We start from the raw sequence: 12,486 nt of genomic DNA on the forward strand, positions 1-12,486 counted from the left end.
GTTGTTGTTTAACTGTATTATTTGATGGAGGCATAGTTCTGGGCCTGGTGTTTGGAGGTGTGTGTAACGGGTGACCTTAATCTACGGGCTCTGGCATAGGTTTGAAAGAGTTGGCAGGCAGGAAGTGATTATTCTAATCACCCAAAGGGCCTGTTTCACAATGTGCATCTGTGTTCGCTGGCCTATTGGCAAGAGGCTCCAAGACGGCATTGTCAAAACTGCGAACACGGTACACAGCGAGCTTCCAGACCCCCAGGGCTTCATTTCATTTTATAGACCTTTGAAAGCAAGCAGGTTTCGCTGGTTGAAACACACGCTGAACTCTTTTTCTCTCGTTTTCTTCGGTCATCTCCTCCTCAACCTTGGCCATCCCAGCCTCTGACCTTCCCCGAACATCATTACCTCCTCCATTATATGGGAAAATATCGAGATTTTATGATAATAAGAAGAAACGGGAAGGCAAAAATATTGAGGTGATGGTTCAATCTAATTGTCTGTCGACGCAAGGGCATCAAAGGGCTGAAATATATTTTATAAATTAAAATCAATATTTTCAATTTCTCTAGACAGTCGTTTGCCTAATTCAGCACACATTCTGTTAATTACAAAATGGCTCATTATTGATTTGCTTTCGTCTCACCTTTCAAGTGTCCAAACAGCCCACATCCCATTAAGGTGCGAATGTTTTGTTCTTTCCAGCGCTCACCGTTTCTTTGTCTTAATTATAATTAAAGCATCGTTAATACGCCCGAAATGTGGCGATATCGGAAAACGCCTCAGATCCTTTGGTTTGTCTAATGGCAGAAATAGGCATTGGCACGTAGCTGCTGAGACTGCAGATAGAAAGACTGCACAGAGCGATTGAGCGTGAATTAGAATGGTGACTAGTAAGCTAGAAAGTTACCTATATAAAGAAATATCCTGAAGGACCGGGATGGAAGAGGAACGTTTTTGATTCATGACACAGTCAGATGTGTGACATGAGGTTGGTTTCTGAACAAGCCTCAGCGGTCGACACTCGAAACGGCTCTCACCTGCGGCAGACTGTTGATTTAAGATAACTTTGATGTTCATTAACAGTTCTCCGGCTGAGGGGAATGAAAGCTATTGGCACAAAGCTGAGGGATGACCAACGTGCCAGACCTCGCTTGTCTGCCGGGCTGATCTCTGATTAAGTGCTAGGCCTGACGGAGATTGGGCGGATGTTTGAAAATTAGACTTCCAGCAATTTACGGCCAGAGATTATGCAAATTGAGGCCGCCTCTGACCACGGGAAATCTGAGGCTCTTCTTTAAAGACGCACACGTACACACTCTGTCTTTCTCTAATGCATGTGTTTTTTTAGGACATGAGGAACAAGGTTAAAAAGATGCAGCTCTAGCAATTATTTTTTTAAAAGTCAGCAGCCTGATAACAAAAGGCAAAGATAAGGGTGTTTCCTCAACTATGGGCGCTTTTAGAAGATAGATGTCTGACAGCTATACTTGTGCATAGACACATGCATCATAAGAGAATTCTGTCTTATTTTTGTTCCTAAACCAATAATGTCATTTCTATCACATATCAAACTGGTGTATTTTGGTTTTCCTTGCTAAATAAAATTTAATGATTAGCCTTTTATGACTTCAAAATGCACACACTTAAATAATGTTTTAACATTTTTGCACAATTTGACTATTTCTATGCAAACTTGTAATTGCAACTTGAGAAAAGTCAGAATTGTGAGATATAAACTTGCAAGTGTGAGAGAAAAAGTCACAACTACTTTTTCTTTTTTTTTATATTTCATAGTGGCAAAGGTGTTCCATAATTACAGCATCATTAGAAATGATGAACAATAAAATATTCCATAAAAAAAAATTGTAGTGTACCAATTTAATTGTGACTTGTCCAAAAACTTTCTAAGGTCTCTGTCCGTACTATAAAAGCTGTGGGTAAAAATATCAACCACAAAGCACAAAGTAACAGTTGGTTGTAAATTGTAAGTGCATTATTTAACTGTTTTTTTAATCACATTATGCAATCAAAATGAAATTATGCATTTCCCTTTTCCATGTGGTGTATACCTTGATGTTTCTTTGTTTTCTTTCAGACATCATATTTCATATTTCAGCTCAAACTTGATCATCACTGACACTGTAGTCTCTTTGGTAACCACATACACAAATAGAAATAGTAAAATAATAATATCTACTGTATAAATAGTTTCTTTTTTCACTTTATTATTATTTTTACATATGCATATGAAATCTGTTTGAATTAAAATCAACCCCTGAGACATGGAAGTGCCTACAAGTTGAAGAAATGTACACATAAATGCTCACAACATTCAGACTTCACGTTTCTCTGCACACATATACACACATTCATTTATTGACCTCAATTTCTAATCTTTATTGTTTATTGGCAGAAATAATTGGTCACATATTGGTAAACTCATTTCCTTAAGTGAGAGGAAAGGAAGGGTAAATTCTCTATGCCCAACATTCAGATTATTGAATTTTCAGCCATATGAACTGAACTGGAGTATGATGGGTCGTAATGATTTAGAGGGTGATTTGAATTGACTGATAGTTTCGCAGCGCTAATGTTTCAGTGTTTTAGGATGACATCACTGTCCCTGCTCTCTCTCTTTGATTGAGTCCTGACTGAACGAGAGACAGTGGCGCTTTCAACATTGCTGGGCTTTTTTTGAACTCACAAATACTGATTGATAAGTTTGAAAAGTGACGTGCAATTAACGGAGCGCAAGAGAAGAATTTGAGAATATTCAAAAAGGCAGCAGCAAAATGGAATTAATTTGAGCAGATAGGCTATCGTGGGAGACAACAAGCGGCTTTTAGCGGAAGGACAAAGCGTTTCAAAATGGAATGAAAGCACTTTTGATGGCCGCTTCTGTGTTGTACATTGTGGGAAGAAACAATTTGAAATGACCCCGACATGTGTAGAGAGGTGATTAAAAATGTACATTCATTAAGACTTGAAACGTGTTTCAAAAGACTGCTTGCTGTGAGATTACATACGTTTGGATTATAAAGCTACCAGTTGGGGAGGGCCTTTAGAGAACAGTGTATATAAATAGTGGCTGTCTACTTACATTTTTCTTAAAGGAAAATAACTGCGAATTTAATAGGGATGGGTCAGCTAGTCATCCAACAACTGACCAGCAATCTAGATTTTTTTATTTTATATCTTTTTTTTTTTTTTTTTTTTTTTTTTGCAAATGAGTTGTGATATCAATTCTGAATCAGAATCATTCAGAATTTTCCCCCTCATTCAATTTTAACTATTAGTTTAGTTAATTTTATTTTTATTGCTAATTGTAATCATTATTTCGAGTGCTGTCAAACAATTAATCACAGTTAATTGCATCCAAAATAAAAGTATATGTGTGTGTGTACTGTGTATATTTATTATGTGTGTATAAATACACACACATACAGTATATATTTTGTGTATTTATATAGACGTAATATTCACAGTACACACACATTATATAAACAATTTTTTTTATTTGGATGCAATTAATCACGATTAATCGTTTGGCAGAATTTCTTTAATTTTATTTTCTTAAATAATTTTATTTTCAGTAGAATTTGTTTTATTAATCATTTTCATACACTGGGTTAAATAAAATATGGACAAAACCAGTTATTGGGTTGTTTTGACCCAGTGGTTAAACATTAAACCCAGCCGCTGGGTCAAAACAACCCAGTTTCTGGGTTTGTCCATACTTCTCTAAGCACTGGGTTGTTTTTAACCCAGCATTTCTTAGAGTGTACTTTCTTAATTTGTTTGTTTTTACTTCCATTAATTATTTTCATAATTATAAATCCTAGCTTTCAACAAGCTGCAGAATTATCTGTACTCAATACACACCGCATTTTACATTATCTGAAAGCTGTGAGATTTGTTTAATCTCGAAGCGCCTTTTGTTTATATATGCATTCATAAAAGAGCCTCTGCAGTTTGCTGCACTGTGTAAAGTTGCAGAGCGCAATGCACAGGGCATCCGAAACCTCCTGTAATGTTTATGAAACAAGGGCTCTGCTCACCCGTCAACCCCCCACCCCTGCCAAACACTTCCCACACAAAAGCCAATGAGAGAAATTATTGCGCTACAAAGCAGTTGTACACTTTTATGGCTTTGATGCGGAGGCTACCTCCCGTCGGCCAGAGCATCTGCTTCACTGTAATCGCTCTCAAAGCAATAAAACGGACTAACTCTCCTGTGCATCCCCCCGGAGCTCACTGCTGCTGCTGCGGGTGCACGCTCCCATCTCTCATTCAGCGCTCTTACTGTAGCTCTATCTCGCTCTCTCTCTCCGTTTTCATCTAGCCCTCCCTTCATCATTCTGAATGAAAGTGCATAGTCCAAGTTGTTTATCCTGTAAATATTCAGGCTAAATACATCTGATATTTATTTTTCTTCAGGACACATTCTACACATCAAAGCGAAGCTCTTGCAAATATGCAAACATGTACACAGCATATTTCAAAAATGGCTGTCAAAGGGGCTGCCTGGCATGGAATGAGAAAGGAATAAAATGTGACTAATTAATATTATTGTTTTTTTGTTTTTATTAATGCTGCATTTTTTAATGCTGCATTTTTAAATGCTGCATTTATATATATATGATTCTGACACTAATGAATTATAGATAAATGTTATTGTATTTTAACATATGTATGTTAACCTTACAAATATGAAACATTTCAGTAATGGAAAGCTAATGTCTTCCTTTATAAATACAATACATTTGTAAGTATATTGTAGAGTTCATTTAGCTGTATTTTATTCTTTTATATAGTAAGACAGCTGTGGTGCACTGGGTGAAAGCGAGACATATCCAAGATGATAAAGAGTCAAATGGAACAATCCTTTTCACCTTTCTACATCACGCAAACTCCTTCCTTAAATCTTACTTTTTATCATCCAAATGAAAGATTCAGTGCTCCTATTAGGCATTTATATGATCTCCTTTTGAAAACCTGTAATGTTAAAGAATGGAGCAGCTTTCACAAACCCCCTCTCTCTTTCTTCCTCTCAACCATTTCAAATTAAGCCTCTTAAAAGTCATTTTCAACACCGACGCCCTATTAAATTTAATGATCATTTAACAACAATACAAAGCTTTCTGTTTTCACCCAGCCTCAGAGGTCTGTATGCCTCCCGTAGTTTGGTTATTACTCATTGTTAGAGTTTGGGGCTAATTGCAGGTGTAGATGGAGGTAGGGCACCATTCCTCACAGCTCAGATTAGTTGAGACTTGTGGAATTATAGTTCATTTGGCAGAATATTACATTGCGCTCTGGAATACTTGATTCTGATTGGTCAGTAGTGGCATTCTGCAGTCAAATAGTACATTGTATAACTGCATATTTGACTGTCCCTAGCCACACTGAGCTATTTTTCGTATCAGCCTGTTGTGTCTTTGTTCTCACACATTAAAACAATTTCACCTCAAATCAATCTTTTGACCATTTAGCTGCTTATTTCAAATGTAGCCATGTAATCACCCCAAGGGGGCTTATTTTGCAATTAGGAGTTTAAAGGGGTCATATCCTGCAATTTTTCATTTTATTTTTCCCCGTAAGTCTACATTTTTGTACTAACATTTGTAGTTTAGTTTTGCTTGATCATTTTTGCCTCTTATGGTTTTTTTTTTGCCACTGTAGCTTTAAGGCATCTATATGTAAATGACATCTTTATGATTGGTTAATCTCAGCATACTGACAAAGTTCACGCTGTGGTGCATCAGGGTGGGCCAAATTGCTGAATTTTGAATAGGCGTTAATGTATATATGTGGGCGGCATGTTAATGTGCTCGTGATGGTGATGTCACAGTACATCAAACCCTTTATTTCAAAACAGCATGAAAGGCCTGTTTTTTTTAATTTACATAATGGCATTTCTCCCAGTGCTATCATTATTTATATACTATTTATTAATAATATATTATTTCTATAAATATTATTCATATTTTATTTTTATAATTCTAATTTTATATTTGTTTTTGATTTTTTTTTTTTATTTTTATATTTTTTTATTTATTTCAGTTTTAGTAATTTTAATACTTAGATTTTCTCCTTTTCATGAGTAACTAAGTTTATATTCTTTATCTTATATTTGTTTTATTTTTAGCTTTGTTTCAAGAGCAACAATTTTTGGTAACACTTTATTTTAAGGTGTCTGTGTTACACATGTTACGTGTACTTACTATATAATAACAATTAATTATGCATAATTACATGCAACCTTAATCCTAACCATATAGTAAGTACATGTAGTTAATTAATATTACTTACATGTATAATTACACTGTAACAAGGACACCTTAAAATAAAGTGTAACCCAATTTTTGGTATCAATTTTACAGTTTCCTTATAACTCAAGATACATGTACTTACTATAGTAACAGCAGTAAATTATGCATAAATGCAACTAACCCTACAGAATGTTGTTAATTATTATTACTCAGTGCTTAAATGTACAATGACACTGTAACAAGAACACCATAAAGTAAATGTATAGGTTTAGTTAAAAATAACTACACAGTTCCAAACCTGTTTAACTGTTGTTCTTCTGTAATTGTTCCTCATGTTTATACTGTATGTTTTCTTCACAGTGCCAGGCTTCCCATACCCAGCAGCCACGGCGGCGGCAGCGGCGGCGTACAGAGGGGCACACTTAAGAGGAAGAGGGCGCACCGTCTACAATACGTTCCGGGCAGCTGCGCCTCCCCCACACATCCCAGCCTATGGGGGGTTCGTAACTACACTCCCTTCTCACACACACACACACAAGTTCACCTTTAGTCCTCTCTTCTGACAACCACTCCCCCTCGTCGCTGGGCTGCTGTAACGTGCATGCATCTCTACCTCAGCACAAACAAGCAGTGCAGCATGTAACCCGTGCATCCTGCAAGTAATGATGACAGTCAGCTGTCACGCTGTTCTGTCATGGTCGATGGCCTTAAGAGTTCCTTTTTTGTAATGTAACATCATGTAAATCCTCTCGAACTACTGAATGCAGAAGGATTTGTGATCTCTGAGCAGTCAAATGATGTCTGATTAATTTGGTTCTGATTTCATGTATGTAACTGCAAGCTGATAATATTGATGGAGGTTCTGTGGAGTTTTGAGGTGTCAGGGGTTTTTTTAGTCTTTGGATTTGCCAAGTCATAAAACTAAACACAAAATATAGATTGTATTTTATTAGATTTTAAAGAATTATCACCATTTTACAGGTTTTGATGTAGCTCAGAAATGATCATTGTCACCCTAAATTACATTTAAAATGCCAATAACCAATCAAGTGATTTTCAAACTTTAATCTTAAAATATATATATATATATATATATATATATATATATATATATATATATATATATATATATATATATATATATATATATATATATATATATATATATTGAAATGTTTACAAAGAAAAATATAACACATCTAAGACTGAAATTCTCCACAAAACAAAAGTATGAATGAAATCTGTTAATAATTTTGGCCTTGAATTATTTTCAGAAGTGCTATACTTTAAAACTATTTCAAAACAATATGGTTGATTGATAATAATAATAATAATAATAATAAATTCAATTTCCCCTCATTTTTAACATTTACTACATAGAATTATTATTTTTTTTTGCTAATGACTAAAATATGATGTGAGGAAATTTCAGCTCTCTGTGGCCCCTGTACAAAGCCTTTACTCCTTTCTAATTACTTCAAAAGTGCTTGTAGAGACCCTTTGTCTCTTATTCAGTATGTGTTTTTTTATTCTGTTCCACTAAGCCTGGCTAGAGATGGGCTTGGTATTGCTTGCATGGGAACATGCACTAATATTGATGTGTTTTGTTTGATGTTTGTCTGTGTGTGTGTGCGTGTGTTTGCATCTTTCCAGTGTTGTTTACCAGGACGGATTTTATGGTGCAGATATTTATGTAAGTATTCGCATGCCGTCCTTGAATGTTCATGTACATACCCCCTCCTTCCCTCCCCCAGCCTCATTCATCCCCCCGAATATAAACCAACCAGCTGATTCATTGTTTTTTCTATTGTTAGCATTTTTTTTTTATTCTAGCTTTAATAATTGTGTCAAGAGACTTTCACACACAAGTAAAGAACATTCTTCCTCAGCCAGCCGCAGCACACGACTATCAGTGACAGAGGAATAGACATAGTTGAGTTTATTGTCAGTTGTGGTGAGACTCGGTGACCTGAAATTGAGCACTAGAGCAGGGCATGCTCATATGTACCTACAGTAAGACCTACACAGAATGTGCTTTTTTCTTAGAATAGATTATATAAAATATATAATCTAATCTAATCTGCATATCTTCAACACATTCATCTGCGAGTTGATCACATTTTGAGATTAGTAGAAGCATCTGGAGCTTAGGTGGGGTAACTAGCAGGGACAGAAAGCTTGTTCTCCTCAAGGCCATGTCTCATTGAGCCTGACACAGCCTGATGTATCTCCCCCAATTCGCCCTCCTCTGGGACGAAACAAATTGTACAGGGTACAAATGTGCGTGGAAATGGCGGGAAGGCTGCTGTAACGCTTCCTCTGTTCCCCTGTCATTAGCGCAGTGCCACAGTGGCTGGGATTGATTGTTCTGCTGCGATAAGATCATCTAATATTCATTAGAAACTATCCAAGAACTGTATTTGTTTATTACCAATCTTAATTTCCTGAGTGCTCTGCTAAATGTACTGAATGTTGGCTGAGGTCTGGAAAATGAAGCCACGCTAGCATAGAACAGACAGCCTTAAAATGAGCAAGTTAAACAAAGAAAAACTGGATACATACCACATGCAGGGGTGCAATAAGGCAGGAAGATCTACCAAATATAAACGACACAGCGTGTGTAATATCTCTCCATTTAATCTGTAATATAAAGTGCTTTGCATTTCCCTCATGTGGCTGACTTTTCATTTCTAGAAGATACAGAAATGCCCAAAGCCACACTGTAACAAACAAGTCCATTTGCAACATCAGTAATGATTGGAAACCCTCCAATATGACCTGATCATTTTTATCAAAAGAAAGCCTCTGCTTTTTCTAATGATGTCATTATTTTGTTTACCAACATAAGCCTGTTTGCTTCTAACGAAACAGAGTATAAGAAAATTGGGTAACACTTTATTTTAAGGTGTCCTTGTAAGATGTTGCATGTACTTACAATTAAAATAACAATAAATTATGCATATACAATTAATTTGTTGTTCAAACATACGTTTAATTAAGGTTATTATGGATTTGCAATATTTTGCATATATTTAACAATATAATATAATATAATATAATATAATATAATATAATATAATATAATATAATATAATATATTGTGAAACCTTTTCCAACTTATGAGCTATGGCAATTTGAATAGCTTTCAAACTGTCATTTGATGTGAAGCAGCAACAGCAATCTGTCTCGCCACATTAAAGAGTGTCAAAATGACATTTACTATTTGAATCTAATGGGAAAAAAAATGATATATTTGAAAGCTGAGACTTCGTTTTATCAAAAAAACATATTTGAATTGCTGCTTTTGAATGTGTCTGTTTCGAACAAAGCTACACCAGAACTGTTGTTGAATCAGTGTTTTGAACAAATGAGTTGAGTGAATAATTAAACGACTCATTCATAAACAATCATAAAAGTCCCTATTTCAGTTCAGTGTTTAAACCAATTGGTTTAATCACCCATTAAGACAGTCACTTGTTGCCACCTACTGGTATGTCGATGTAATCTGCAATAAGAGTCAATGAGTTATTCCCACCATTAATGCATAGTATGATATAAACACTGAGAAGTCTTGGTGCTGTTGGACTATTACCGGGGACTGGAATTATTGTTGCATAATGTTACATATGCACATATAAAGCACTTGAATAGTTGTATTATTCTAAATAATATCCCCCTGTGGAATCCTTTCAAGTAGCTCAGGCCATCAAGTGGTTGTGGCAGGCAAACACACTCTAGTAAAAGTATGAGAATCTCACCATACGCATCAATAGCCATGATAAACTCAGCATGTCCACATGCACTCCAGACAGAAGCAAGCAGTCAGGAGTCAGTGGAGCCCTATCTATTCCTCTCTCTCTTTGTGAGTCATGATGATAAATTGTGGCCGATCTCCAGATGCGCATCTCAGCATTAAAGTCCTGACCACTGCTCTCACCGCACCTGCACACCCTGTCAGTTTCCCTGAGGTTAGTTGACCAAGCCTAATGGAGCTTCAGAGACATGTAGATGCCCGCGGCCCCTGTCTGTCAGAGATGACAGCACTGGTGACTAAGGGGCCCCGTTAAGCCGTTCCACTCTGCAGCTCATCACACCGGCTTTAAATACAGCCCAGATGCATCACAGCCACATGTCAGGCTGGGTGTTGCGAGTAAATGAAATGGTTTGTTAAGGGCCGGCCACGCAGTGGGAGTGTCGAATTACCCGGTGAGTCATTATGGAAGGAGTTAGAGAACGGAGGTGAGCTGCGAGGAAGTGGGAGGGTGAAGAGCATGAAGAAAGTTGTGAGAAGGAGCTGCTGTTATGTATGTGTGAGTGCAGGGAGATGGAGGGTGGTAATTACTACAGCCTGAAGGCCTGGTGTGGAGAACAGCAGGGTCAGGAGACCAGCAAGCCCTGGAGGAACCGGGGAAGAGCAGAGGTGTACAGATGGACTTGTCGGTTAGAGTTTTCAGCGGACTGCTAATAGGAATGGTAAAGGAAGCTGTGCCTCCTAAAAAAAAAAAAATGGATTAAGGAAAAAATCAACAGTACTACAAAACAAAAAAATATTAGGAAATATTATATTTCTTCACATAAGCAAGAGTGCACTTTTGCTAAATATTTAGTCAAACAGCACTATTAGTGCCGGAAAACAGATTTTGCTCTGTTTCCAGGGAGTACTTTGGAAAGGCTTTTATTTTATTATTTTTTTTCTTCCCAAACTATGAGTACTTAAGCAGCTCCTAGGGAGTACTTTGTATTTATTTATTTATTTTTATATTAATATATTTATTTATATATTTTAATATATTTTTTATAATATAATATATTTATATATTTTAGTGCTTTCAAAATATTAAATGCGATTAATCGCATCCAAAACAAAAGTTTTTGTTTGCATAATGTATGTGTGTGTACCGTGCATATTTATTATTATAAATAAATACACACATACAGTATATATTTTGAAAATATTTACATGTATATATTTGTATTCATATAATTGATTTTATATATAAATATATTTTTAATATATACATGACATTTTTCTTAAATATATACATTAATGTGTGTGTATATATATATATATATATATATATATGCACATAATAAATACACACAGTACACACACATATATTATGTAAATAAAAACATTTATTTTGGATGTGATTAATCGCAATTAATTGTTTTGACAGCACTAATATAGCACACAACACATATATATATACATATATATATATATATATATATATATATATATATATTTCTTTGGTAAATAATATGTGCATTTTAGCATTTTATGTGTGTATATGTGTGGCACTTTAATGGAGGAAAGAAAAAATAAATAAAATCATCCTAGCAAAACTGAAAACTTAATTTTCATCTGTTTTGAATTTAATTATTGAAGAAAAAAAACTCAATCAAATGTGGAATAAAATCAAAGAAAAATTACAGAAAGTATGGTGACACGTTAAGGATATGGAAATATATATATATAAGTCATTCAGATAAATATTGTTATAATGATGAAACCGTTTTTATAGTGCTAGTATGATCATTTGGGCTGATGACAGCCTGTGCATCCAGACAGATGTACATTTTTGATTTAGTTTTTATGAAGGGGTATGATGGGGCTGTGGGGGTAGATGAGACAAAAATGGTTGGGAAACACTAAATTAGAGAACAGGAACTAATTGTTATATAATACAAAATAACATTGAAAGTCCAGAGCACAGTAATGGCCATGTGGGAGTGTTTCAAGAAGACAGCTGTATCTCGTACCGTCACTGACTATGAAAAACACTGCTCAAATCAGCAGGCATATGCGCTTTTGACTGCATGTGTTTGTTTGGCCTTTTTGCCTTACTGAACATCTGATGTTACCGTTCCACATGTGGAAATGATTCCTTTCTCCATCGTTGGCAAAAAGAAGTAGTGTAGTATGACAGCGCTACATAATTAATCCTCAGATGTATGCATGAGAGGAATAAGAAAGTAGGTTGAGTCACCAACATAAGGCTGCTGCTTTGTAATTAGATTATGCATATTTAATAGCTATGATTATGACATGTGCGTCCCCTCTTTTGGAGCATGCGGCGAATCGTGAACGCCGATGCAGTGAACTCCGAGCGAATGAATGCGACATTTTCGCGTGCCGCTCCCTCTCCAAAAGCACTCCGTGCCTCTTCATCTCCATGAGATTCAGTCGTACAGTCTCTGTCACAGCACAAAACAT

General features: G+C 35.8%; 1 protein-coding gene across 8 annotated transcripts in view; it reads left to right on the forward strand.

Annotated features, from left to right (window-relative positions):
* Positions 1–12,486, forward strand: part of LOC109054554 (RNA binding protein fox-1 homolog 1-like) — a 257,712-nt gene that overhangs the window by 231,714 nt on the left and 13,512 nt on the right. For all 8 annotated transcript variants that reach the window (XM_042720376.1, XM_042720372.1, XM_042720377.1 and 5 more), the window contains 2 exons: positions 6,630–6,768; positions 7,923–7,962. In XM_042720376.1, the coding sequence (XP_042576310.1) occupies positions 6,630–6,768; positions 7,923–7,962 (179 nt within the window). The remainder of the gene's footprint in view (positions 1–6,629; positions 6,769–7,922; positions 7,963–12,486) is intronic.

This window comes from Cyprinus carpio, chromosome B3, assembly GCF_018340385.1.
Source record: "Cyprinus carpio isolate SPL01 chromosome B3, ASM1834038v1, whole genome shotgun sequence".
In the NCBI taxonomy this organism is placed as follows: Eukaryota; Metazoa; Chordata; class Actinopteri; order Cypriniformes; family Cyprinidae; genus Cyprinus; species Cyprinus carpio.